We start from the raw sequence: 26,646 nt of genomic DNA on the forward strand, positions 1-26,646 counted from the left end.
GCGATTCAAATCCCGACGCCGGAAGACTGGCAGCAGTGAAGATCCCAACAGGTAATTAAGGTAAAGTATAACTAACCCTCTCCCCCTCTAACCCTAACCCTCCCTTAGAGGTGCCTAACCCTGACCTTCCCCCCTAGTGCCTAACCCTAACCCCCCATCCCCACAGCCTAAACTTAACACTCCTGGGGAGTACCTAACCCTAATCTCCCCCCAGGAGGGTGCCCCCTTCCCACCCTTCCCCTAGGGTGGCTAACCCTAAGTCCCCCCCGGGAGTCCTTAACCTAACCCTAGCCCCCACAGCTGTCCGCGCCTGCTGCCCGGCTTACCTTCACTCGGTAAGCCGGGCATTGGGCTCCCGGCATAGGGATAATGATAGGCGTCAGGATTTCAATGCCTATCATTAGTCCCCTGTCGGGATTGCACAGTCAGGAAGCCAGCGGTCGGCATTTTCACCATCGGCTTCCTCACTGCATCCCCGCAGCCTATGGGGTACAATCCGCAGCCTATGGGGTACATTCCGCAGCTTATGGGGCCGGGTTTCCAAATGGTTTGCTTACCAGAACTTGGTAAATCTCATGCATTTTTGGCCAAACATGTGCTAAGAACCTCATTTACACTTCTTTTTCCTGACTGCATACCATATAGATGTGTCCCTCTGTATATAGGACGTGAGTACATGTAACTGCAATGTAATGATGTGCTGGGCATATATGCTCGTGTTAGGGACCTGCAGAAAAATGGGCTCCCTTGATGATGGGCTGCAGGCTTAAATGCTTTGGTCAATTCATCACAAAATCTCCTTGGTTTTATTTGCTCCACACACATAGATTTGCAGTATATTATTGTTAGCACTGATAGCAAATGTTTTTCTGTTTTGTACACATTTATGGCATTAATATTGCCACGTTGCTGGTACCATGTATCATATGGGTAAAACCGAGTGCAGGCAAATTTCTTTTCTGTTTTGTCTCACTAACATTTACTGTGTACTTAAGGGAGTTCAGAGCTTCTTTTGGTTGCCAGTGCAAGGTGTTTCTCAGCGCAAGCTGAGAGAGAGTTCCTGAGCTAGTCCGCCTGCCTGTTGGATCTCTGCCTAAACCTGCTTCACCTGAACCTGCTCCTAAACCTGCTGGATTCCCCTGCCTCCTCCCATTGCCTGAGTACCTGTGTCGGTCTTTTACCCTGCACCCTGCCTCCACTTGCATTTCCTCTGGACATTATTGTTTCAGCCTGCAACTCACTTCAGCCTGCCATTCACCTCAGCCTGCCATTCACCTCAGCCTGCAACTCACTTAAGCCTGTCATTCACTTCAGCCTGCCATTCACCTCAGCCTGCCATTCACCTCAGCCTGCCATTCACTTCAGCCTGCCATTCACCTCAGCCTGCAACTCACTTCATCCTGCCATTCACCTCAGCCTGCAACTCACTTCAGCCTGTCATTCACCTCAGCCTGCAACTCACTTCAGCCTGTCATTCACCTCAGCCTGCCATTCACCTCAGCCTGCAACTCACTTCAGCCTGCAACTCACTTCAACCTGTCATTCACTTCAGCCTGCCATTCACCTCAGCCTGCAACTCACTTCATCCTGCCATTCACTTCAGCCTGCCATTCACCTCAGCCTGCCATTCACTTCAGCCTGCCATTCACCTCAGCCTGCAACTCACTTCATCCTGCCATTCACCTCAGCCTGCAACTCACTTCAGCCTGTCATTCACCTCAGCCTGCAACTCACTTCAGCCTGCCATTCACCTCAGCCTGCCATTCACCTCAGCCTGCAACTCACTTCAGCCTGCCATTCACCTCAGCCTGCAACTCACTTCAGCCTGCCATTCACCTCAGCCTGCCATTCACCTCAGCCTGCAACTCACATCAGCCTGCAACTCACTTCAGCCTGTCATACACCTCAGCCTGCCATTCACCTCAGCCTGCCATTCACCTCAGCCTGCAATTCACTTCAGCCTGCCATTCACCTCAGTCTGCAACTCACTTCAGCCTGCAACTCACTTCAACCTGTCATTCACTTCAGCCTGCCATTCACCTCAGCCTGCCATTCACCTCAGCCTGCAACTCACTTCAGCCTGCCATTCACCTCAGCCTGCAACTCACTTCAGCCTGCCATTCACCTCAGCCTGCAACTCACTTCAGCCTGCAACTCACTTCAGCCTGTCATACACCTCAGCCTGCCATTCACCTCAGCCTGCCATTCACCTCAGCCTGCAACTCACTTCAGCCTGCTATTCACCTCAGCCTGCAACTCACTTCAGCCTGTCATTCACCTCAGCCTGCCATTCACCTCAGCCTGCCACTCACTTCAGACTGTCATTCACTTCAGCCTGCCATTCACCTCAGCCTGCCATTCACCTCAGCCTGCAACTCACTTCAGCCTGCCATTCACCTCAGCCTGCAACTCACTTCAGCCTGTCATTCACCTCAGCCTGCCATTCACCTCAGCCTGCCACTCACTTCAGCCTGTCATTCACTTCAGCCTGCCATTCACCTCAGCCTGCCATTCACCTCAGCCTGCAACTCACTTCAGCCTGTCATTCACCTCAGCCTGCCATTCACCTCAGCCTGCCACTCACTTCAGCCTGTCATTCACTTCAGCCTGCCATTCACCTCAGCCTGCCATTCACCTCAGCCTGCAACTCACTTCAGCCTGTCATTCACCTCAGCCTGCCACTCACCTCAGCCTGCCACTCACTTCAGCCTGTCATTCACTTCAGCCTGCCATTCACCTCAGCCTGCCATTCACCTCAGCCTGCAACTCACTTCAGCCTGTCATTCACCTCAGCCTGCCATTCACCTCAGCCTGCCACTCACTTCAGCCTGTCATTCACCTCAGCCTGCCATTCACCTCAGCCTGCCATTCACCTCAGCCTGCAACTCATTTTAGCCATAAAGTGGTGAATTATTGATGAATAAATATCTAAATATGAAGATAGTTTAATAGCATTGAACCAATTATTGTATGGACAAGAAAAATGTCACACATGGTATAATTCATATTGGTGTATACTCCCTGGTTGAGAATGTGACACTCTATATAAGCTGTGTCAATCTATATCCCCTACTTAAAACCAACAGACATAGCTGGATATAGCAGCGCTATGAAGCGATTAATTATTGATGAATAAACGATGCGATACTAAGATAGCCTAACATCGCTGAAAGGATTATCATGTGAAAGGTATATTACATATGACACAATTTGTATCAATCTATAATCTTTGTTGGGGTTTGTCATATATATGACAGTGCAGTAAGATTAAAAGCAGACAGAGACAACACAAACAGATAGAGATATCCCTGACTGACACACTAAGGCCCTCATTCAGAGGCGGTCGCAAGAAGCGATCGCTCTCTCTGAATGAGGGCGGCCGCTTCTTTTTTTTAGTGTGGCCTCCTGGTCACTAGCTAAGCTGTGGGTTACCACCCACAGCTTAGCGACTGACCAGGGTGATGGTCACGATGGTCAAGACCATCGCGACCGTCAGGGCTTGCGACGAGACCATAAGGTTGGGTCTCGGCAACCGCGAGCCCCAGGGAGCTTTTCCTGCTCTGATCGAGCAGGAAACTCCCCACTGACATCACTGCTGATGTCAGTGCGGCCGCCCACAAACGGCATGCGTTCCGTCAGGAACACCTACATTTGCGTAACCACCCCTCCGCCCCGCCTACAAAACGGAGCGAGCTGTCGATCAACATCGACAGCTGGCCATTTGTAGTGAGCTCCGGAGCGAGAGAGTTTCGCTCTCGCTCCGGGGCTTGCGCACAAGCAGTGCGGCCGTTGCGCATGCGCAGGGCCTTAACATCGATCCGGTTGCGAGCACTCAGCGCTTGCGACCGGGTCTGAATGAGACCCTAAGAGTGTAGCAATTTAAATAGCAAAGATCGATTGATACATTATTATTGACACTGTAGAGTGAATTCAGATTGCAACATTCTGATACAACCAGATAATAACAAGATTGCCATTATCTATTCAGCGGAATTGTGCTGGCAATTGTTAATAACATCCACCTACAGCATATGGTTAACATGGTGTCTCCAGTCCATATGACATAAATAAATGAGACAACAAAGAAATTGGGTAATATAATATTTATTAATATGAGCCACATACTGTAGATATAGAAGATATTTAATAATCTGAATAACACAAACACATAATTGTATCTACAGATGAAATAGTTGACGTCTTAAGAGGAGAATAATAAGTCTGCCCAATCAGGTGGCGGAACCCTTGGCATATTATTTTAAATTCTATTTTCTTTCTTTAATATTCAATTTTAATACTTTGCCATCTACGAATCTGTAGAGGGACTATATGCATTTTAATTAACAATTAAGAAAAGTAAATTTTTAGTATTTTATCATATACTACTCGACCAGTGCACCCATACACTACCCTTTTTCCCAGTTTTGTTGCACCTACTACAGTGAAGCAAGATCCGTTGATGGTTGGCTGGCAGTGTCTTCTAAGCCTGGCCTAGCTCTCCATATGTTCTACCACTCTGGTTTGCAACTGCCACACTCTCTTACTGGAATTTCAATATATAAAGTAAAGGATGTGAAGGCCATTCCTACCACTGGTATACCTACCGTGGGGATCAGGAAAACCTTTTGGCCAGAGGATCACTCCTTAGTACTTTCCAGTCTCCCTACACCCCCTAATGATGCTACATGTGGTCTCAGCAGTAAGGCTAATATATAACTGACTCCTATAGGTTACTGAGCAGTTCTGCTCTTATATTATTATAATTCCTTAGTTTTTGTTTTTATTTTTGAATTGTAGAGTATATTAGCAGTGAGTGACCAGATTCAGTACAAGAAGGAAAGGAAGAAATATCCATCATAGCAGCTTGGGAAGCATCTAATAGTTCATCTAATGATACAATGTTTCCCCATTTCAGTCTGCATGACTTGGGAGAGAACTGATTGATGGACAACTGAGGAATACATACAGGGGTAAAGGTGTTGAGAAGGGGAGCAGTGATTTGTACTGAGGGAAAATTTGGGTTTCTAGGTCTTACGGGGACAATTACTGATTGGGGCTTGAAGACCACCAGGAAATCATACAGTTCTCCAAAACCTGCCCCTTCCTGCTGATGAAACATTTTCCCAATCTTGCATTAAGCCCTGTTTGTGAAAAGGTAGACAGCTGCGGCCCGGATCTCCTTGGTCTTCACACCATAGATGATCGGGTTGAGAGTGGGTGGGATGAGCAGATAGAGGTTTGACAGAATCACATGGATGTATGGAGCTATATGGCCTATCCTTGAAGTGAGGAATGAGAAAAGGCCCAGCGTGTAGAACATAAGGATAATGCAGATATGGGATGTACAGGTGCCAATGGCTTTATTTTTGGTACTTTTGGAGGAGAGACCAAAAACTGCCCTCAGTATCAAGGCATAGGACACAGTGATGAAGGAAATGTCAAACACAATGACCAGCAAGATCACGGTCAACGCGTAGGCACTGTTGATGGTGGTGTCAGTGCAAGCTAACTTCACCACTGCCATGTGGTCGCAGTATGAGTGGGAGATGTGGTGGGTCTGGCAGTATGGAAGTCTACTGGCCATCAGAGGACATGGGGTCACTATAACTATCCCTCGTATAACCAGTGCAATGACTATCTTGACTGTCAGTTTGCTTGTTAATGTGGTGGTGTAATGTAGAGGGTTACAAATAGCCATGTATCTATCGAAGGCCATGGCAAGGAGAACACCTGATTCTAGAGAGGAGAAGCAATGGATGAAAAACATCTGGATGAGGCAGGAGATGAAGGCGATCTCGTTGAGGTTAAACCAGAAGATGCACAGCATTTTCAGGACAGTGGAACTAGATAGGACCATATCAGTAAAGGACAAAATACAGAGGAAATAGTACATAGGGTTGTGTAGTCTCTGCTTGGTCACTATGAGAAGCAGCATCATACTGTTTCCAAACAGTGCCAGGATATACATGATAAAGAGAGGGATGGCTATCCAGGTGTGGGCCGACTGAAGTCCAGGAATGCCGTCCAGCACAAACACATTGGGGTGGAGGTTGGAGGCATTTGTGGGTCCCATGTCTAAGCTCAGATTCTGAAGTGTTTTCATGACTGCCTGTAAATGTAGCAAAATAAGTGAGTTAAGTAGCAGCTTTGGAATCCTGGGTGACATATGTAAATGATGTCATTCTATGTTTATGTTTTTATTACAGTAACGTTGCAATTGGAATGATGTGCCAGCTTCATCTAAGCTTTAATAGATACATTGTAATATATAACTAATCTTAATGAGGAGCACAGGAAGTAGCATTTTATGTTTAACGTCAGGGGTGGGGAATCTTTTTTCTGCCGATGGCCATTTTGATATATATATAACATTACTCGTGGGCCTGGTGAAGACCATTAGGCAGGTGTAAGCTGGAGTTACCTCTGTAGAGGAGACACCTCTTCCCTTCTTTCTTCCACGGTAATTCCTATCTCAGGCCACACCCCTGCAGAGAGGCAAGGACCCAACCATTGCCCCAAGCTCAGTGACTGACAATTGTTATAGACATAAGACAATTTTATTTCACTCCAGTCCGGGACTGCAATGCTGGGATACCTGTTCTTTTTAAATGTCAGATTTCAGTTAAACAAATATACAGGCATTACCCAAATATACAGGTACTACCCAAATATACTAACTACCTCCACAGTTCTGCAGTACAATCTATAAAATAATAAACTACACTACTATCAGTGTTTATAACCTTGGCCACTAACTTTTATAACTGCTCCCTTGTACTTTTGCTTACTCACTATATTAGTTACATTTCTATAGCACATGTAAAACACTACTGGTAATGCATTTCATTTAGATCCTTATAAGTCTATATGCTGCCTGGACAGACCAGAGCACCATTTATTACAATAGTCCTGTTAGCTGCAACTAAGTAGCTGATGCTGCGGTGCACATACTGTAGCTGATGCGGTGGTGCACATACTGTAGCTGATGCGGTGGTGCACATACTGTAGCTGATGCGGTGGTGCACATACTGTAGCTGATGCGGTGGTGCACATACTGTAGCTGATGCGGTGGTGCACATTCTGTAGCTGATGCGGTGGTGCACATACTGTAGCTGATGCGGTGGTGCACATACTGTAGCTGATGCGGTGGTGCACATACTGTAGCTGATGCGGTGGTGCACATACTGTAGCTGATGCTGTGGTGCACATACTGTAGCTGATGCTGTGGTGCACATACTGTAGCTGATGCGGTGGTGCACATACTGTAGCTGATGCGGTGGTGCACATACTGTAGCTGATGCGGTGGTGCACATACTGTAGATGATGCGGTGGTGCACATACTGTAGCTGATGCGGTGGTGCACATACTGTAGCTGATGCGGTGGTGCACATACTGTAGCTGATGCGGTGGTGCACATACTGTAGCTGATGCTGTGGTGCACATACTGTAGCTGATGCGGTGGTGCACATACTGTAGCTGATGCGGTGGTGCACATACTGTAGCTGATGCGGTGGTGCACATACTGTAGCTGATGCTGTGGTGCACATACTGTAGCTGATGCTGTGGTGCACATACTGTAGCTGATGCGGTGGTGCACATACTGTAGCTGATGCGGTGGTGCACATACTGTAGCTGATGCGGTGGTGCACATACTGTAGCTGATGCTGTGGTGCATATACTGTAGCTGATGCTGTGGTGCATATACTGTAGCTGATGCGGTGGTGCACATACTGAAGCTGATGCGGTGGTGCACATACTGTAGATGATGCGGTGGTGCACATACTGTAGCTGATGCGGTGGTGCACATACTGTAGCTGATGCGGTGGTGCACATACTGTAGCTGATGCGGTGGTGCACATACTGTAGATGATGCGGTGGTGCACATACTGTAGCTGACTGCGAGGATACGTTGTTTCACTATCTTCTGTCTCATTGATAAATCTGGCAGCATCGCGGTGTGGCGGAAATGGAGGGACAGCTTGCCTGCTAATTGACAAGCTTTTCAAAGTGCGTGACTTAGCCGGCTGCTGCGAGCGCTGTTGCTCTCAAAGTTCCAATATCTCCTGCTTAATATCTTTTATATAGCGGCGTAAACCTTAAACATGCAGAAACAGCTTCTGATTACTGACCCCATAATCTGTAACTCCAACATGCTCACTCTCAATCAAGACATATATGCAATGATCATATCTTATTAAACTGCTTTTTCTCCCTAACTAGTAAAGAGAAAAGTGATTTATCTGTCTCTATTTCTCCTACCGGATTCCAGCAGCCCCTATATTGCAGTCAGCAATTGTTATACATTATAGGGTAAAGTTACTAAGAATCGTGTCTGGTTGAGATCGTTCAAATAGAAACTCGATTTGCATGAAACTCGGGTGATTTTTGCCTGCTGAAACTCTCTTACGAAGAATCGGGATTTGCTGAAATTGTGTTTTCCGATGGTTGTATGTGATCGAGTTTTCTCTGCCGAATTCCCCGAGTCTGACTACAGCCAAACAAGCAGCCTGCACATATCAGGGAGATCTGTGCAGGCTGTTTGTGTGTTTAAAAAAAGAAATAAAGGGTTAATGTTAAAAAATAAATGATGTAGGGTTCCCCCTCCAAAAGCATAACCAGCCCCAGTATCCTGACCCAGTCCTGGTTCTAAAAATACAGGAGGTGGAGGGGGAACATGCAGGGTTCCCCCATATTTTAGGAACCAGCATTAAGCACCCAGAGCCAGTCCTGGTTTTGAAAATAGGGGAAAAAATGTTGTGGGGTACCCCCTATTTTTAAAACCAGCACCGGACTCAACTCTAGCTGGGGTGTAATGCCACAGCCAGGAGACCCTTTCACCCGGTCACCCTGGCCAAAGCATTAACACCATAAGCTAGTCAACAGTGCACAAGCCAGGGATCTTGGCGGAGGTGAAAAACCCCCCAATAAAGGGGTCCCCTCTCTCCGAGCACCCCAGGCTTACGCTGAAGCCTGGGGTTCTTCCCTGCACCCCTAGCCAGTGGGTGCAGGGGTAGTAGTGTGAAAAATATAATTAGACTATTGTTTTTTACAGTGGGGCTACAGATGCCAGAATGCCTGCCCTTTGGCACTGGAAATACAAGTGCTGGCAGGTGGCACTCGTACCCCCACTGTAAAAAAATTTGTAAGTTGGTGGCCGCTGATTGGCTGTGAGCCACATTGCTGACAGTCAACAGCACGTGGGTCACAGCCAATCAGCGGCCACTAACTGTACTGTAGAGTAGCATATGATTCGCTGGTGGCCCCAGAGAATGACAGTAGCCTGCGGGTCTCTGTCATTCAGCGCTGTAGAGATGTACCTGTATATGATAACATATACATGTCCGGTATGGATCGGTACTTGTTTTTTTATTTTGCCAAGATCCGTGGAGCCTACAGGAGAAGGTTCTAATCTCCTGAGGAGACCTGGGTAAATCCAGGTTGCAGTTCTGATATTTTTGCGGTTCAGAATTTGGATTTTAAGTCCAAACTTCGGGTTTTGAATTGCATAAATTACATGATTTTAGCTGTTTTTAAAACTTTTAATCTATTTTTTAGTTTAAAAAAATGCAGATTCAAAACAAAAACAAAAACACTTGAGGGTGGTTTGCAAAACCAAATATAGGCTCTCATTCAGAGCCGTACGCTCTGAGTAGAGCGCACGCTCTGAATGAGGGCCGCCCTCGATGAAAATGGAGCGTCCTCCTGGACGCTCGTATAGCTGTGGGTCACCACCAACAGCCTATACGAGCGTGCATTTTGATGGCCGCGATGGTCGTGACCATCGCGACCATCGAAACTGCGAGCTGGAGCCTGCGGTTGAGGTTTTCAACCGCAAGCTCCGGAGTGATTTTGGCTATATCAGAGCCAAAATCACTCCCACTGACATCACTAGTGATGTCAGTGGGCCGGCTTCTGACGGGAGGCGTTCCTGTGGGAACGCCCCCATCAGGGAGGCACGCCCCCGGCACGCCCACCAAAGGGGGCATGCTGTCAATCAACATCGACAGCATGCCCCCTTTGATCAGACACAACGAGCGAAGGACTTTCCTTCGCTCCTCGCGTCTGGCGCATGCGCACGACGGAGCTCCCTCCGTCGTGCGCATGCTCAGTGCATAACATCGACCCACTTGCGAGTGGACAGCCGCTCGTGAGTGGGTCTGAATCAGGCCCATAGATCCAAAATCTTGAAGGAGATACAGATCGAAAACCAAAACACAGGGGTCGGTGCACATCCCTAATTGGGTCCCTCCCCCAGTAATGGCGGCTGTGCATGTGCTGTAGCCCCGACAGCTCTCCCGCCACATCTCACGGACAAGATCCTTTTGGAGCCCATGTCCCTGCGTGTGCTAGATGATACATCCCGGCGCTATGATCACATTTTGCTGTAATGTCATGGTCAGATCGCATTGCAAATGTGATCATCTATAAATGGGCCCTAAGTGCTGCTTACATTGAGGTGAGAAAAACTATGGGTGCTGCTGAGGTTGGGATGTTAGAGGGGGAGTTTGTCTCTGGGTGCTGCTGAGGTTGGGGTGTTAGAGGGGGAGTATATCTCTGGGTGCTGCTGAGGTTGGGGTGTTAGAGGGGGAGTTTGTCTCTTGGTGCTGCTGAGGTTGGGGTGTTAGAGGTGGAGTTTGTCTCTGGGTGCTGCTGAGGTTGGGGTGTTAGAGGGGGGAGTTTGCCTCTGGGTGCTGCTGAGGTTGGGGTGTTAGAGGGGGAGTTTGCCTCTGGGTGCTGCTGAGGTTGGGGTGTTAGAGGGGGAGTATATCTCTGGGTGCTGCTGAGGTTGGGGTGTTAGAGGGGGAGTTTATCTCTGGGTGCTGCTGAGGTTGGGGTGTTAGAGGGGGAGTTTGTCTCAGGGTGCTGCTGGGTTGGGATGTTAGAGGGGGAGTTTGTCTCAGGGTGCTGCTGGGTTGGGATGTTAGAGGGGGAGTTTGTCTCAGGGTACTGCTGAGGTCAGGGTGTTAGAGGGGGTGTTTGTCTCAGGGTGCTGCTGAGGTCAGGGTGTTAGAGGGGGAGTTTGTCTCAGGGTGCTGCTGGGTTGGGATGTTAGAGGGGGAGTTTGTCTCAGGGTGCTGCTGAGGTTGGGATGTTAGAGGGGGAGTTTGTCTCAGGGTGCTGCTGAGGTCAGGGTGTTAGAGGGGGTGTTTGTCTCTTGGTGCTGCTGAGGTTGGGGTGTTAGAGGGGGAGTATATCTCTGGGTGCTGCTGAGGTTGGGGTGTTAGAGGGGGAGTTTATCTCTGGGTGCTGCTGAGGTTGGGGTGTTAGAGGGGGAGTTTGTCTCAGGGTGCTGCTGAGGTTGGGATGTTAGTGGGGGAGTTTGTCTCAGGGTGCTGCTGAGGTTGGGGTGTTAGAGGGGGAGTTTATCTCTGGGTGCTGCTGAGGTTGGGGTGTTAGAGGGGGAGTTTGTCTCTTGGTGCTGCTGAGGTTGGGGTGTTAGAGGGGGAGTATATCTCTGGGTGCTGCTGAGGTTGGGGTGTTAGAGGGGGAGTATATCTCTGGGTGCTGCTGAGGTTGGGATGTTAGAGGGGGAGTTTGTCTCTGGGTGCTGCTGAGGTTGGGGTGTTAGAGGGGGAGTATATCTCTGGGTGCTGCTGAGGTTGGGGTGTTAGAGGGGGAGTTTATCTCTGGGTGCTGCTGAGGTTGGGGTGTTAGAGGGGGAGTTTGTCTCAGGGTGCTGCTGAGGTTGGGGTGTTAGAGGGGGAGTATATCTCTGGGTGCTGCTGAGGTTGGGGTGTTAGAGGGGGAGTTTATCTCTGGGTGCTGCTGAGGTTGGGGTGTTAGAGGGGGAGTATATCTCTGGGTGCTGCTGAGGTTGGGGTGTTAGAGGGGGAGTTTGTCTCAGGGTGCTGCTGAGGTTGGGGTGTTAGAGGGGGAGTTTGGACCTCATTCAGAGTCGGTCGTTGCTGCTGCACGGTCGTAAGGTAAAAGGGTCCTGATATGCAAATGAAGCGCTCGCAAGTTGCGTCGTTAAGATGGGGTTGTTAGCAGGACGAGCGAGGGGAGGATGCGGCGTAAGACTAAAAAAACGCCCCCTTCTCGTTCCCATTACACGTCATCTCCGGGCATATAAGGATTAATCGAGACCATCGGGAACCATCGGAGCTGGTCGTAGAGCTTAAGGTTGACCATACCCTCTCTTAAGCACTACGATCAAGTCAGTGTAAAAACCTCCCATGTCACATGTGTCATTGACACTACTTAGTTAATTATGCACCCCCATAGAATGCTGTTTGCATAGTCAGGCACGCCTGCGTTCGGATCTCCACTCCCCCATTCACAAGCACCTTCCCCTGTTACCACCCAAAAACGCCTCATCCTGTCTCTCAAACTAACGACTTGGCCAAGTTGAAGAAGAGAGCAATTTCTGATCGTAATAGCTAGTTTGCGAACGCGCATTGCGAATTTTACGCATGCGCAGTTTAGTGAACATCGGTATCGTCACGAACATGCGGCCGCAACGACCGACTCTGAATGAGGTCCTTTGTCTCTGGGTGCTGGTTAGAGTGGGAGTTTGTCTGTGGGTGCTGCTGAGGTTGGGGTGTTAGAGGGGGATGTTTGTCTCTGGGTGCTGCTGAGGTTGGGGTGTTAGTGAGAGAGTTTGTATCTGGGTGCTGCTGAGGTTGGGGTGTTAGAGGTGGAGTTTGTCTCTGGGTGCTGCTGAGGTTGGGGTGTTAGAGGGGGAGTTTGTCTCTGGGTGCTGCTGAGTTTGGGGTGTTAGTGGGGGATTTTGTCTCTGGGTGCTGCTGAGGTTGGGGTGTTAGAGGTGGAGTTTGTCTCTGGGTGCTGCTGAGGGTTGGGGTGTTAGAGGGGGAGTTTGTCTCTGGGGTGCTGCTGAGTTTGGGGTGTTAGTGGGGGAGTTTGTCTCTGGGTGCTGCTGAGGTTGGGATGTTAGTGGGGGAGTTTGTCTCTGGGTGCTGCTGAGGTTGGGGTGTTAGAGGGGGTGGTTTGTCCTCTGGGTGCTGCTGAGGTTGGGGTGTTAGAGGGAGAGTTTGTCTCTGGGTGCTGCTGAGGTCAGGGTGTGTTAGAGGGGGTGTTTGTCTCTGGGTGCTGCTGAGGTTGGGGTGTTAGAGGGGGAGTTTGTCTCTGGGTGCTTGCTGAGGTTGGGGTGTTAGAGGGGGAAGTTTGTCTCTGGGTTGCTGCTGAGGTTGGGGTGTTAGAGGGAGAGTTCTGGTCTCTGGGTGCTGCTGAGGTTGGGGTGTTAGAGTGGGAGTTTGTCTCTGGGTGCTGCTGAGGTTGGGGTGTTAGTGGGGGATTTTGTCTCTGGGTGCTGCTGAGGTTGGGGTGTTAGAGGGGGAGTTTGTCTCTGGGTGCTGCTGAGGTTGGGGTGTTAGAGGGAGAGTTTGTCTCTGGGTGCTGCTGAGGTTGGGGTGTTAGAGGGGGAGTTTGTCTCTGGGTGCTGCTGAGGTTGGGGTGTTAGTGGGGGATTTTGTCTCTGGGTGCTGCTGAGGTTGGGGTTTTAGAGGGGGAGTTTGTCTCTGGGTGCTGCTGAGGTTGGGGTGTTAGTGAGAGAGTTTGTCTCTGGGTGCTGCTGAGGTTGGGGTGTTAGAGGTGGAGTTTGTCTCTGGGTGCTGCTGAGGTTGGGGTGTTAGAGGGGGAGTTTGTCTCTGGGTGCTGCTGAGGTTGGGGTGTTAGAGGGGGAGTTTGTCTCTGGGTGCTGCTGAGGTTGGGGTGTTAGTGGGGGAGTTTGTCTCTGGGTGCTGCTGAGGTTGGGGTGTTAGTGAGAGAGTTTGTCTCTGGGTGCTGCTGAGGTTGGGGTGTTAGTGGGGGAGTTTGTCTCTGGGTGCTGCTGAGGTTGGGATGTTAGTGGGGGAGTTTGTCTCTGGGTGCTGCTGAGGTTGGGGTGTTAGAGGGGGAGTTTGTCTCTGGGTACTGCTGAGGTTGGGGTGTTAGAGGTGGAGTTTGTCTCTGGGTGCTGCTGAGGTTGGGGTGTTAGAGGGGGAGTTTGTCTCTGGGTGCTGCTGAGGTTGGGGTGTTAGAGGGGGAGTTTGTCTCTGGGTGCTGCTGAGGTTGGGATGTTAGTGGGGGAGTTTGTCTCTGGGTGCTGCTGAGGTTGGGGTGTTAGAGGGGGAGTTTGTCTCTGGGTGCTGCTGAGGTTGGGGTGTTAGAGGGGGAGTTTGTCTCTGGGTGCTGCTGAGGTTGGGGTGTTAGAGGGAGAGTTTGTCTCTGGGTGCTGCTGAGGTTGGGGTGTTAGAGGGGGAGTTTGTCTCTGGGTGCTGCTGAGGTTGGGGTGTTAGTGGGGGATTTTGTCTCTGGGTGCTGCTGAGGTTGGGGTTTTAGAGGGGGAGTTTGTCTCTGGGTGCTGCTGAGGTTGGGGTGTTAGTGAGAGAGTTTGTCTCTGGGTGCTGCTGAGGTTGGGGTGTTAGAGGTGGAGTTTGTCTCTGGGTGCTGCTGAGGTTGGGGTGTTAGAGGGGGAGTTTGTCTCTGGGTGCTGCTGAGGTTGGGGTGTTAGAGGGGGAGTTTGTCTCTGGGTGCTGCTGAGGTTGGGGTGTTAGTGGGGGAGTTTGTCTCTGGGTGCTGCTGAGGTTGGGGTGTTAGTGAGAGAGTTTGTCTCTGGGTGCTGCTGAGGTTGGGGTGTTAGTGGGGGAGTTTGTCTCTGGGTGCTGCTGAGGCTGGGATGTTAGTGGGGGAGTTTGTCTCTGGGTGCTGCTGAGGTTGGGGTGTTAGAGGGGGAGTTTGTCTCTGGGTGCTGCTGAGGTTGGGGTGTTAGAGGTGGAGTTTGTCTCTGGGTGCTGCTGAGGTTGGGGTGTTAGAGGGGGAGTTTGTCTCTGGGTGCTGCTGAGGTTGGGGTGTTAGAGGGGGAGTTTGTCTCTGGGTGCTGCTGAGGTTGGGGTGTTAGTGGGGGAGTTTGTCTCTGGGTGCTGCTGAGGTTGGGGTGTTAGTGGGGGAGTTTGTCTCTGGGTGCTGCTGAGGTTGGGGTGTTAGTGAGAGAGTTTGTCTCTGGGTGCTGCTGAGGTTGGGGTGTTAGTGGGGGAGTTTGTCTCTGGGTGCTGCTGAGGTTGGGATGTTAGTGGGGGAGTTTGTCTCTGGGTGCTGCTGAGGTTGGGGTGTTAGAGGGGGAGTTTGTCTCTGGGTGCTGCTGAGGTTGGGGTGTTAGAGGTGGAGTTTGTCTCTGGGTGCTGCTGAGGTTGGGGTGTTAGAGGGGGAGTTTGTCTCTGGGTGCTGCTGAGGTTGGGGTGTTAGAGGGGGAGTTTGTCTCTGGGTGCTGCTGAGGTTGGGATGTTAGTGGGGGAGTTTGTCTCTGGGTGCTGCTGAGGTTGGGGTGTTAGAGGGGGAGTTTGTCTCTGGGTGCTGCTGAGGTTGGGGTGTTAGAGGGGGAGTTTGTCTCTGGGTGCTGCTGAGGTTGGGGTGTTAGAGGGAGAGTTTGTCTCTGGGTGCTGCTGAGGTTGGGGTGTTAGAGGGGGAGTTTGTCTCTGGGTGCTGCTGAGGTTGGGGTGTTAGTGGGGGATTTTGTCTCTGGGTGCTGCTGAGGTTGGGGTTTTAGAGGGGGAGTTTGTCTCTGGGTGCTGCTGAGGTTGGGGTGTTAGTGAGAGAGTTTGTCTCTGGGTGCTGCTGAGGTTGGGGTGTTAGAGGTGGAGTTTGTCTCTGGGTGCTGCTGAGGTTGGGGTGTTAGAGGGGGAGTTTGACTCTGGGTGCTGCTGAGGTTGGGGTGTTAGAGGGGGAGTTTGTCTCTGGGTGCTGCTGAGGTTGGGGTGTTAGTGGGGGAGTTTGTCTCTGGGTGCTGCTGAGGTTGGGGTGTTAGTGAGAGAGTTTGTCTCTGGGTGCTGCTGAGGTTGGGGTGTTAGTGGGGGAGTTTGTCTCTGGGTGCTGCTGAGGTTGGGATGTTAGTGGGGGAGTTTGTCTCTGGGTGCTGCTGAGGTTGGGGTGTTAGAGGGGGAGTTTGTCTCTGGGTGCTGCTGAGGTTGGGGTGTTAGAGGTGGAGTTTGTCTCTGGGTGCTGCTGAGGTTGGGGTGTTAGAGGGGGAGTTTGTCTCTGGGTGCTGCTGAGGTTGGGGTGTTAGAGGGGGAGTTTGTCTCTGGGTGCTGCTGAGGTTGGGGTGTTAGTGGGGGAGTTTGTCTCTGGGTGCTGCTGAGGTTGGGGTGTTAGTGGGGGAGTTTGTCTCTGGGTGCTGCTGAGGTTGGGGTGTTAGTGAGAGAGTTTGTCTCTGGGTGCTGCTGAGGTTGGGGTGTTAGTGGGGGAGTTTGTCTCTGGGTGCTGCTGAGGTTGGGATGTTAGTGGGGGAGTTTGTCTCTGGGTGCTGCTGAGGTTGGGGTGTTAGAGGGGGAGTTTGTCTCTGGGTGCTGCTGAGGTTGGGGTGTTAGAGGTGGAGTTTGTCTCTGGGTGCTGCTGAGGTTGGGGTGTTAGAGGGGGAGTTTGTCTCTGGGTGCTGCTGAGGTTGGGGTGTTAGAGGGGGAGTTTGTCTCTGGGTGCTGCTGAGGTTGGGATGTTAGTGGGGGAGTTTGTCTCTGGGTGCTGCTGAGGTTGGGGTGTTAGAGGGGGAGTTTGTCTCTGGGTGCTGCTGAGGTTGGGGTGTTAGAGGGGGAGTTTGTCTCTGGGTGCTGCTGAGGTTGGGGTGTTAGAGGGAGAGTTTGTCTCTGGGTGCTGCTGAGGTTGGGGTGTTAGAGGGGGAGTTTGTCTCTGGGTGCTGCTGAGGTTGGGGTGTTAGTGGGGGATTTTGTCTCTGGGTGCTGCTGAGGTTGGGGTTTTAGAGGGGGAGTTTGTCTCTGGGTGCTGCTGAGGTTGGGGTGTTAGTGAGAGAGTTTGTCTCTGGGTGCTGCTGAGGTTGGGGTGTTAGAGGTGGAGTTTGTCTCTGGGTGCTGCTGAGGTTGGGGTGTTAGAGGGGGAGTTTGTCTCTGGGTGCTGCTGAGGTTGGGGTGTTAGAGGGGGAGTTTGTCTCTGGGTGCTGCTGAGGTTGGGGTGTTAGTGGGGGAGTTTGTCTCTGGGTGCTGCTGAGGTTGGGGTGTTAGTGAGAGAGTTTGTTTCTGGGTGCTGCTGAGGTTGGGGTGTTAGTGGGGGAGTTTGTCTCTGGGTGCTGCTGAGGTTGGGATGTTAGTGGGGGAGTTTGTCTCTGGGTGCTGCTGAGGTTGGGGTGTTAGAGGTGGAGTTTGTCTCTGGGTGCTGCTGAGGTTGGGGTGTTAGAGGGGGAGTTTGTCTCTGGGTGCTGCTGAGGTTGGGGTGTTAGAGGGGGAGTTTGTCTGTGGGTGCTGCTGAGGTTGGGGTGTTAGAGGGGGAGTTTGTCTCTGGGTGCTGCTGAGGTTGGGGTGTTAGAGGGGGAGTTTGTCTCTGGGTGCTGCTGAGGTTGGGGTGTTAGTGGGGGAGTTTGTCTCTGGGTGCTGCTGAGGTTGGGGTGTTAGAGGGGGAGTTTGTCTCTGGGTGCTGCTGAGGTTGGGGTGTTAGAGGTGGAGTTTGTCTCTGGGTGCTGCTGAGGTTGGGGTGTTAGAGGGGGAGTTTGTCTCTGGGTGCTGCTGAGGTTGGGGTGTTAGAGGGGGAGTTTGTCTCTGGGTGCTGCTGAGGTTGGGGTGTTAGTGGGGGAGTTTGTCTCTGGGTGCTGCTGAGGTTGGGGTGTTAGTGAGAGAGTTTGTCTCTGGGTGCTGCTGAGGTTGGGGTGTTAGTGGGGGAGTTTGTCTCTGGGTGCTGCTGAGGTTGGGATGTTAGTGGGGGAGTTTGTCTCTGGGTGCTGCTGAGGTTGGGGTGTTAGAGGTGGAGTTTGTCTCTGGGTGCTGCTGAGGTTGGGGTGTTAGTGGGGGAGTTTGTCTCTGGGTGCTGCTGAGGTTGGGGTGTTAGAGGGGGAGTTTGTCTCTGGGTGCTGCTGAGGTTGGGGTGTTAGAGGGGGAGTTTGTCTCTGGGTGCTGCTGAGGTTGGGGTGTTAGTGGGGGAGTTTGTCTCTGGGTGCTGCTGAGGTTGGGATGTTAGTGGGGGAGTTTGTCTCTGGGTGCTGCTGAGGTTGGGGTGTTAGAGGTGGAGTTTGTCTCTGGGTGCTGCTGAGGTTGGGGTGTTAGAGGGGGAGTTTGTCTCTGGGTGCTGCTGAGGTTGGGGTGTTAGAGGGGGAGTTTGTCTCTGGGTGATGCTGCGAGGTTGGGGTGTTAGAGGGGAGTTTGTCTCTGGGTGCTGCTGAGGTTGGGGTGTTAGTGGGGGAGTTTGTCTCTGGGTGCTGCTGAGGTTGGGGTGTTAGAGGGGGAGTTTGTCTCTGGGTGCTGCTGAGGTTGGGGTGTTAGAGGTGGAGTTTGTCTCTGGGTGCTGCTGAGGTTGGGGTGTTAGAGGGGGAGTTTGTCTCTGGGTGCTGCTGAGGTTGGGGTGTTAGTGGGGGAGTTTGTCTCTGGGTGCTGCTGAGGTTGGGGTGTTAGAGGGGGAGTTTGTCTCTGGGTGCTGCTGAGGTTGGGGTGTTAGTGGGGGATTTTGTCTCTGGGTGCTGCTGAGGTTGGGGTTTTAGAGGGGGAGTTTGTCTCTGGGTGCTGCTGAGGTTGGGGTGTTAGTGAGAGAGTTTGTCTCTGGGTGCTGCTGAGGTTGGGGTGTTAGAGGTGGAGTTTGTCTCTGGGTGCTGCTGAGGTTGGGGTGTTAGAGGGGGAGTTTGTCTCTGGGTGCTGCTGAGGTTGGGGTGTTAGAGGGGGAGTTTGTCTCTGGGTGCTGCTGAGGTTGGGGTGTTAGTGGGGGAGTTTGTCTCTGGGTGCTGCTGAGGTTGGGGTGTTAGTGAGAGAGTTTGTCTCTGGGTGCTGCTGAGGTTGGGGTGTTAGTGGGGGAGTTTGTCTCTGGGTGCTGCTGAGGTTGGGATGTTAGTGGGGGAGTTTGTCTCTGGGTGCTGCTGAGGTTGGGGTGTTAGAGGTGGAGTTTGTCTCTGGGTGCTGCTGAGGTTGGGGTGTTAGAGGGGGAGTTTGTCTCTGGGTGCTGCTGAGGTTGGGGTGTTAGAGGGGGAGTTTGTCTCTGGGTGCTGCTGAGGTTGGGGTGTTAGAGGGGGAGTTTGTCTCTGGGTGCTGCTGAGGTTGGGGTGTTAGAGGGGGAGTTTGTCTCTGGGTGCTGCTGAGGTTGGGGTGTTAGTGGGGGAGTTTGTCTCTGGGTGCTGCTGAGGTTGGGGTGTTAGAGGTGGAGTTTGTCTCTGGGTGCTGCTGAGGTTGGGGTGTTAGAGGTGGAGTTTGTCTCTGGGTGCTGCTGAGGTTGGGGTGTTAGAGGGGGAGTTTGTCTCTGGGTGCTGCTGAGGTTGGGGTGTTAGAGGGGGAGTTTGTCTCTGGGTGCTGCTGAGGTTGGGATGTTAGAGGTGGAGTTTGTCTCTGGGTGCTGCTGAGGTTGGGGTGTTAGTGGGGGAGTTTGTCTCTGGGTGCTGCTGAGGTTGGGGTGTTAGAGGTGGAGTTTGTCTCTGGGTGCTGCTGAGGTTGGGGTGTTAGAGGGGGAGTTTGTCTCTGGGTGCTGCTGAGGTTGGGGTGTTAGAGGGGGAGTTTGTCTCTGGGTGCTGCTGAGGTTGGGGTGTTAGAGGGGGAGTTTGTCTCTGGGTGCTGCTGAGGTTGGGGTGTTAGAGGGGGAGTTTGTCTCTGGGTGCTGCTGAGGTTGGGGTGTTAGTGGGGGAGTTTGTCTCTGGGTGCTGCTGAGGTTGGGGTGTTAGAGGTGGAGTTTGTCTCTGGGTGCTGCTGAGGTTGGGGTGTTAGAGGTGGAGTTTGTCTCTGGGTGCTGCTGAGGTTGGGGTGTTAGAGGGGGAGTTTGTCTCTGGGTGCTGCTGAGGTTGGGGTGTTAGAGGGGGAGTTTGTCTCTGGGTGCTGCTGAGGTTGGGATGTTAGAGGTGGAGTTTGTCTCTGGGTGCTGCTGAGGTTGGGGTGTTAGTGGGGGAGTTTGTCTCTGGGTGCTGCTGAGGTTGGGGTGTTAGAGGTGGAGTTTGTCTCTGGGTGCTGCTGAGGTTGGGGTGTTAGAGGTGGAGTTTGTCTCTGGGTGCTGCTGAGGTTGGGGTGTTAGAGGTGGAGTTTGTCTCTGGGTGCTGCTGAGGTTGGGATGTTAGAGGTGGAGTTTGTCTCTGGGTGCTGCTGAGGTTGGGGTGTTAGTGGGGGAGTTTGTCTCTGGGTGCTGCTGAGGTTGGGGTGTTAGAGGGGGAGTTTGTCTCTGGGTGCTGCTGAGGTTGGGGTGTTAGTGGGGGATTTTGTCTCTGGGTGCTGCTGAGGTTGGGGTTTTAGAGGGGGAGTTTGTCTCTGGGTGCTGCTGAGGTTGGGGTGTTAGTGAGAGAGTTTGTCTCTGGGTGCTGCTGAGGTTGGGGTGTTAGAGGTGGAGTTTGTCTCTGGGTGCTGCTGAGGTTGGGGTGTTAGAGGGGGAGTTTGTCTCTGGGTGCTGCTGAGGTTGGGGTGTTAGAGGGGGAGTTTGTCTCTGGGTGCTGCTGAGGTTGGGGTGTTAGTGGGGGAGTTTGTCTCTGGGTGCTGCTGAGGTTGGGGTGTTAGTGAGAGAGTTTGTCTCTGGGTGCTGCTGAGGTTGGGGTGTTAGTGGGGGAGTTTGTCTCTGGGTGCTGCTGAGGTTGGGATGTTAGTGGGGGAGTTTGTCTCTGGGTGCTGCTGAGGTTGGGGTGTTAGAGGGGGAGTTTGTCTCTGGGTGCTGCTGAGGTTGGGGTGTTAGAGGGGGAGTTTGTCTCTGGGTGCTGCTGAGGTTGGGGTGTTAGAGGGGGAGTTTGTCTCTGGGTGCTGCTGAGGTTGGGGTGTTAGAGGGGGAGTTTGTCTCTGGGTGCTGCTGAGGTTGGGGTGTTAGAGGGGGAGTTTGTCTCTGGGTGCTGCTGAGGTTGGGGTGTTAGTGGGGGAGTTTGTCTCTGGGTGCTGCTGAGGTTGGGGTGTTAGAGGTGGAGTTTGTCTCTGGGTGCTGCTGAGGTTGGGGTGTTAGAGGTGGAGTTTGTCTCTGGGTGCTGCTGAGGTTGGGGTGTTAGAGGGGGAGTTTGTCTCTGGGTGCTGCTGAGGTTGGGGTGTTAGAGGGGGAGTTTGTCTCTGGGTGCTGCTGAGGTTGGGATGTTAGAGGTGGAGTTTGTCTCTGGGTGCTGCTGAGGTTGGGGTGTTAGTGGGGGAGTTTGTCTCTGGGTGCTGCTGAGGTTGGGGTGTTAGAGGTGGAGTTTGTCTCTGGGTGCTGCTGAGGTTGGGGTGTTAGAGGGGGAGTTTGTCTCTGGGTGCTGCTGAGGTTGGGGTGTTAGAGGGGGAGTTTGTCTCTGGGTGCTGCTGAGGTTGGGGTGTTAGAGGGGGAGTTTGTCTCTGGGTGCTGCTGAGGTTGGGGTGTTAGAGGGGGAGTTTGTCTCTGGGTGCTGCTGAGGTTGGGGTGTTAGTGGGGGAGTTTGTCTCTGGGTGCTGCTGAGGTTGGGGTGTTAGAGGTGGAGTTTGTCTCTGGGTGCTGCTGAGGTTGGGGTGTTAGAGGTGGAGTTTGTCTCTGGGTGCTGCTGAGGTTGGGGTGTTAGAGGGGGAGTTTGTCTCTGGGTGCTGCTGAGGTTGGGGTGTTAGAGGGGGAGTTTGTCTCTGGGTGCTGCTGAGGTTGGGATGTTAGAGGTGGAGTTTGTCTCTGGGTGCTGCTGAGGTTGGGATGTTAGAGGGGGAGTTTGTCTCTGGGTGCTGCTGAGGTTGGGGTGTTAGAGGTGGAGTTTGTCTCTGGGTGCTGCTGAGGTTGGGGTGTTAGAGGGGGAGTTTGTCTCTGGGTGCTGCTGAGGTTGGGGTGTTAGAGGGGGAGTTTGTCTCTGGGTGCTGCTGAGGTTGGGGTGTTAGAGGGGGAGTTTGTCTCTGGGTGCTGCTGAGGTTGGGGTGTTAGAGGGGGAGTTTGTCTCTGGGTGCTGCTGAGGTTGGGGTGTTAGTGGGGGAGTTTGTCTCTGGGTGCTGCTGAGGTTGGGGTGTTAGAGGTGGAGTTTGTCTCTGGGTGCTGCTGAGGTTGGGGTGTTAGAGGTGGAGTTTGTCTCTGGGTGCTGCTGAGGTTGGGGTGTTAGAGGGGGAGTTTGTCTCTGGGTGCTGCTGAGGTTGGGGTGTTAGAGGGGGAGTTTGTCTCTGGGTGCTGCTGAGGTTGGGATGTTAGAGGGGGAGTTTGTCTCTGGGTGCTGCTGAGGTTGGGATGTTAGAGGGGGAGTTTGTCTCTGGGTGCTGCTGAGGTTGGGGTGTTAGAGGTGGAGTTTGTCTCTGGGTGCTGCTGAGGTTGGGGTGTTAGTGGGGGAGTTTGTCTCTGGGTGCTGCTGAGGTTGGGGTGTTAGAGGTGGAGTTTGTCTCTGGGTGCTGCTGAGGTTGGGGTGTTAGAGGTGGAGTTTGTCTCTGGGTGCTGCTGAGGTTGGGGTGTTAGAGGGGGAGTTTGTCTCTGGGTGCTGCTGAGGTTGGGGTGTTAGAGGGGGAGTTTGTCTCTGGGTGCTGCTGAGGTTGGGATGTTAGAGGTGGAGTTTGTCTCTGGGTGCTGCTGAGGTTGGGGTGTTAGTGGGGGAGTTTGTCTCTGGGTGCTGCTGAGGTTGGGGTGTTAGAGGTGGAGTTTGTCTCTGGGTGCTGCTGAGGTTGGGGTGTTAGTGGGGGAGTTTGTCTCTGGGTGCTGCTGAGGTTGGGGTGTTAGTGGGGGAGTTTGTCTCTGGGTGCTGCTGAGGTTGGGGTGTTAGAGGGGGAGTATATCTCTGGGTGCTGCTGAGGTTGGGGTGTTAGAGGTGGAGTTTGTATCTGGGTGTTGCTGAGGTTGGGGTGTTAGAGGTGGAGTTTGTCTCTGGGTGCTGCTGAGGTTGGGGTGTTAGTGGGGGAGTTTGTCTCTGGGTGCTGCTGAGGTTGGGGTGTTAGAGGTGGAGTTTGTCTCTGGGTGCTGCTGAGGTTGGGGTGTTAGAGGGGGAGTTTGTCTCTGGGTGCTGCTGAGTTTGGGGTGTTAGTGGGGGAGTTTGTATCTGGGTGCTGCTGAGTTTGGGGTGTTAGTGGGGGAGTTTGTCTCTGGGTGCTGCTGAGGTTGGGGTGTTAGAGGTGGAGTTTGTCTCTGGGTGCTGCTGAGGTTGGGGTGTTAGTGGGGGAGTTTGTCTCTGGGTGCTGCTGAGGTTGGGGTGTTAGTGGGGGAGTTTGTCTCTGGGTGCTGCTGAGGTTGGGGTGTTAGAGGGGGAGTATATCTCTGGGTGCTGCTGAGGTTGGGGTGTTAGAGGTGGAGTTTGTATCTGGGTGTTGCTGAGGTTGGGGTGTTAGAGGTGGAGTTTGTCTCTGGGTGCTGCTGAGGTTGGGGTGTTAGTGGGGGAGTTTGTCTCTGGGTGCTGCTGAGGTTGGGGTGTTAGAGGTGGAGTTTGTCTCTGGGTGCTGCTGAGGTTGGGGTGTTAGAGGGGGAGTTTGTCTCTGGGTGCTGCTGAGTTTGGGGTGTTAGTGGGGGAGTTTGTATCTGGGTGCTGCTGAGTTTGGGGTGTTAGTGGGGGAGTTTGTCTCTGGGTGCTGCTGAGGTTGGGGTGTTAGAGGTGGAGTTTGTCTCTGGGTGCTGCTGAGGTTGGGGTGTTAGTGGGGGAGTTTGTCTCTGGGTGCTGCTGAGGTTGGGGTGTTAGTGGGGGAGTTTGTCTCTGGGTGCTGCTGAGGTTGGGGTGTTAGTGGGGGAGTTTGTCTCTGGGTGCTGCTGAGGTTGGGGTGTTAGTGGGGGAGTTTGTCTCTGGGTGCTGCTGAGGTTGGGGTGTTAGAGGGGGAGTATATCTCTGGGTGCTGCTGAGGTTGGGGTGTTAGAGGTGGAGTTTGTATCTGGGTGTTGCTGAGGTTGGGGTGTTAGAGGTGGAGTTTGTCTCTGGGTGCTGCTGAGGTTGGGGTGTTAGTGGGGGAGTTTGTCTCTGGGTGCTGCTGAGGTTGGGGTGTTAGAGGTGGAGTTTGTCTCTGGGTGCTGCTGAGGTTGGGGTGTTAGAGGGGGAGTTTGTCTCTGGGTGCTGCTGAGTTTGGGGTGTTAGTGGGGGAGTTTGTATCTGGGTGCTGCTGAGTTTGGGGTGTTAGTGGGGGAGTTTGTCTCTGGGTGCTGCTGAGGTTGGGGTGTTAGAGGTGGAGTTTGTCTCTGGGTGCTGCTGAGGTTGGGGTGTTAGTGGGGGAGTTTGTCTCTGGGTGCTGCTGAGGTTGGGGTGTTAGTGGGGGAGTTTGTCTCTGGGTGCTGCTGAGGTTGGGGTGTTAGTGGGGGAGTTTGTCTCTGGGTGCTGCTGAGGTTGGGGTGTTAGTGGGGGAGTTTGTCTCTGGGTGCTGCTGAGGTTGGGGTGTTAGTGGGGGAGTTTGTCTCTGGGTGCTGCTGAGGTTGGGGTGTTAGTGGGGGAGTTTGTCTCTGGGTGCTGCTGAGGTTGGGATGTTAGAGGTGGAGTTTGTCTCTGGGTGCTGCTGAGGTTGGGGTGTTAGTGGGGGAGTTTGTCTCTGGGTGCTGCTGAGGTTGGGGTGTTAGAGGGGGAGTTTGTCTCTGGGTGCTGCTGAGGTTGGGGTGTTAGAGGGGGAGTTTGTCTCTGGGTGCTGCTGAGTTTGGGGTGTTAGTGGGGGAGTTTGTCTCTGGGTGCTGCTGAGGTTGGGGTGTTAGAGGGGGAGTTTGTCTCTGGGTGCTGCTGAGGTTGGGGTGTTAGTGGGGGAGTTTGTCTCTGGGTGCTGCTGAGGTTGGGGTGTTAGTGGGGGAGTTTGTCTCTGGGTGCTGCTGAGGTTGGGATGTTAGAGGTGGAGTTTGTCTCTGGGTGCTGCTGAGGTTGGGGTGTTAGTGGGGGAGTTTGTCTCTGGGTGCTGCTGAGGTTGGGGTGTTAGTGGGGGAGTTTGTCTCTGGGTGCTGCTGAGGTTGGGATGTTAGAGGTGGAGTTTGTCTCTGGGTGCTGCTGAGGTTGGGGTGTTAGTGGGGGAGTTTGTCTCTGGGTGCTGCTGAGGTTGGGGTGTTAGAGGGGGAGTTTGTCTCTGGGTGCTGCTGAGGTTGGGGTGTTAGAGGGGGAGTTTGTCTCTGGGTGCTGCTGAGTTTGGGGTGTTAGTGGGGGAGTTTGTCTCTGGGTGCTGCTGAGGTTGGGATGTTAGAGGTGGAGTTTGTCTCTGGGTGCTGCTGAGGTTGGGGTGTTAGAGGGGGAGTTTGTCTCTGGGTGCTGCTGAGGTTGGGGTGTTAGTGGGGGAGTTTGTCTCTGGGTGCTGCTGAGGTTGGGGTGTTAGAGGGGGAGTTTGTCTCTGGGTGCTGCTGAGTTTGGGGTGTTAGTGGGGGAGTTTGTCTCTGGGTGCTGCTGAGGTTGGGATGTTAGAGGGGGAGTTTGTCTCTGGGTGCTGCTGAGGTTGGGGTGTTAGAGGGGGAGTTTGTCTCTGGGTGCTGCTGAGGTTGGGGTGTTAGTGGGGGAGTTTGTCTCTGGGTGCTGCTGAGGTTGGGGTGTTAGAGGGGGAGTTTGTCTCTGGGTGCTGCTGAGGTTGGGGTGTTAGAGGGGGAGTTTGTCTCTGGGTGCTGCTGAGTTTGGGGTGTTAGTGGGGGAGTTTGTCTCTGGGTGCTGCTGAGGTTGGGGTGTTAGAGGGGGAGTTTGTCTCTGGGTGCTGCTGAGGTTGGGGTGTTAGTGGGGGAGTTTGTCTCTGGGTGCTGCTGAGGTTGGGGTGTTAGTGGGGGAGTTTGTCTCTGGGTGCTGCTGAGGTTGGGATGTTAGAGGTGGAGTTTGTCTCTGGGTGCTGCTGAGGTTGGGGTGTTAGTGGGGGAGTTTGTCTCTGGGTGCTGCTGAGGTTGGGGTGTTAGTGGGGGAGTTTGTCTCTGGGTGCTGCTGAGGTTGGGATGTTAGAGGTGGAGTTTGTCTCTGGGTGCTGCTGAGGTTGGGGTGTTAGTGGGGGAGTTTGTCTCTGGGTGCTGCTGAGGTTGGGGTGTTAGAGGGGGAGTTTGTCTCTGGGTGCTGCTGAGGTTGGGGTGTTAGAGGGGGAGTTTGTCTCTGGGTGCTGCTGAGTTTGGGGTGTTAGTGGGGGAGTTTGTCTCTGGGTGCTGCTGAGGTTGGGATGTTAGAGGTGGAGTTTGTCTCTGGGTGCTGCTGAGGTTGGGGTGTTAGAGGGGGAGTTTGTCTCTGGGTGCTGCTGAGGTTGGGGTGTTAGTGGGGGAGTTTGTCTCTGGGTGCTGCTGAGGTTGGGGTGTTAGAGGGGGAGTTTGTCTCTGGGTGCTGCTGAGTTTGGGGTGTTAGTGGGGGAGTTTGTCTCTGGGTGCTGCTGAGGTTGGGATGTTAGAGGGGGAGTTTGTCTCTGGGTGCTGCTGAGGTTGGGGTGTTAGAGGGGGAGTTTGTCTCTGGGTGCTGCTGAGGTTGGGGTGTTAGTGGGGGAGTTTGTCTCTGGGTGCTGCTGAGGTTGGGGTGTTAATGATTGCAATTCAATACGTTGTTAAGTTGGATAATTACGGTTTTCGCGATTCACCTGGTAACCGGCATTCTCCGACAAAAAAACAGCCTCGCGGCTGGCTATTTTGTCGGATTTCTCCCCATATCCCAGGAGGGTGTGAGAAGAAATCCTTTAAGCCAGCCAAACATTGTGATGAAGTGAACAGCTTTGGTAGCTCCCACCTGTGGCTTTTCATCATCGCATTGAATTGAATCGCCCCCTCTGTTTGCTGGTAGGGGGGCTTTGTGCATACTAGTAGGAATAGGAACTGCCGGACATGGTGCACAGATGAAGCAGCCTGCATCGCTAGCCCTGGCAATCGGAACCTGGGTGACTTAAGGAGGAGAAATGAGGTGAAGTAGAGAGACTAAGGGGCCTACATATCAAGCTGTTTTTTTACATAAAAACTATCTAGCTGGCTGACTAAGCTAAGTGA

The 26,646-nt window shown here is 52.8% G+C and overlaps 1 protein-coding gene across 1 annotated transcript in view; it reads right to left on the reverse strand.

Moving 5' to 3' along the window:
• Positions 1 to 5,134: 5,134 nt before the first annotated feature.
• Positions 5,135 to 26,646, reverse strand: part of LOC148454470 (olfactory receptor 52K1-like) — a 98,747-nt gene continuing 77,235 nt past the window's right edge. The window contains exon 2 of the mRNA XM_088460921.1: positions 5,135 to 6,109. Coding sequence (XP_088317047.1) covers positions 5,135 to 6,109 — 975 coding nt within the window. The remainder of the gene's footprint in view (positions 6,110 to 26,646) is intronic.

The sequence above is a fragment of the Taudactylus pleione genome, unplaced genomic scaffold, assembly GCF_031769625.1.
Source record: "Taudactylus pleione unplaced genomic scaffold, aTauple2 ptg000990l, whole genome shotgun sequence".
NCBI classification, from domain to species: Eukaryota; Metazoa; Chordata; class Amphibia; order Anura; family Myobatrachidae; genus Taudactylus; species Taudactylus pleione.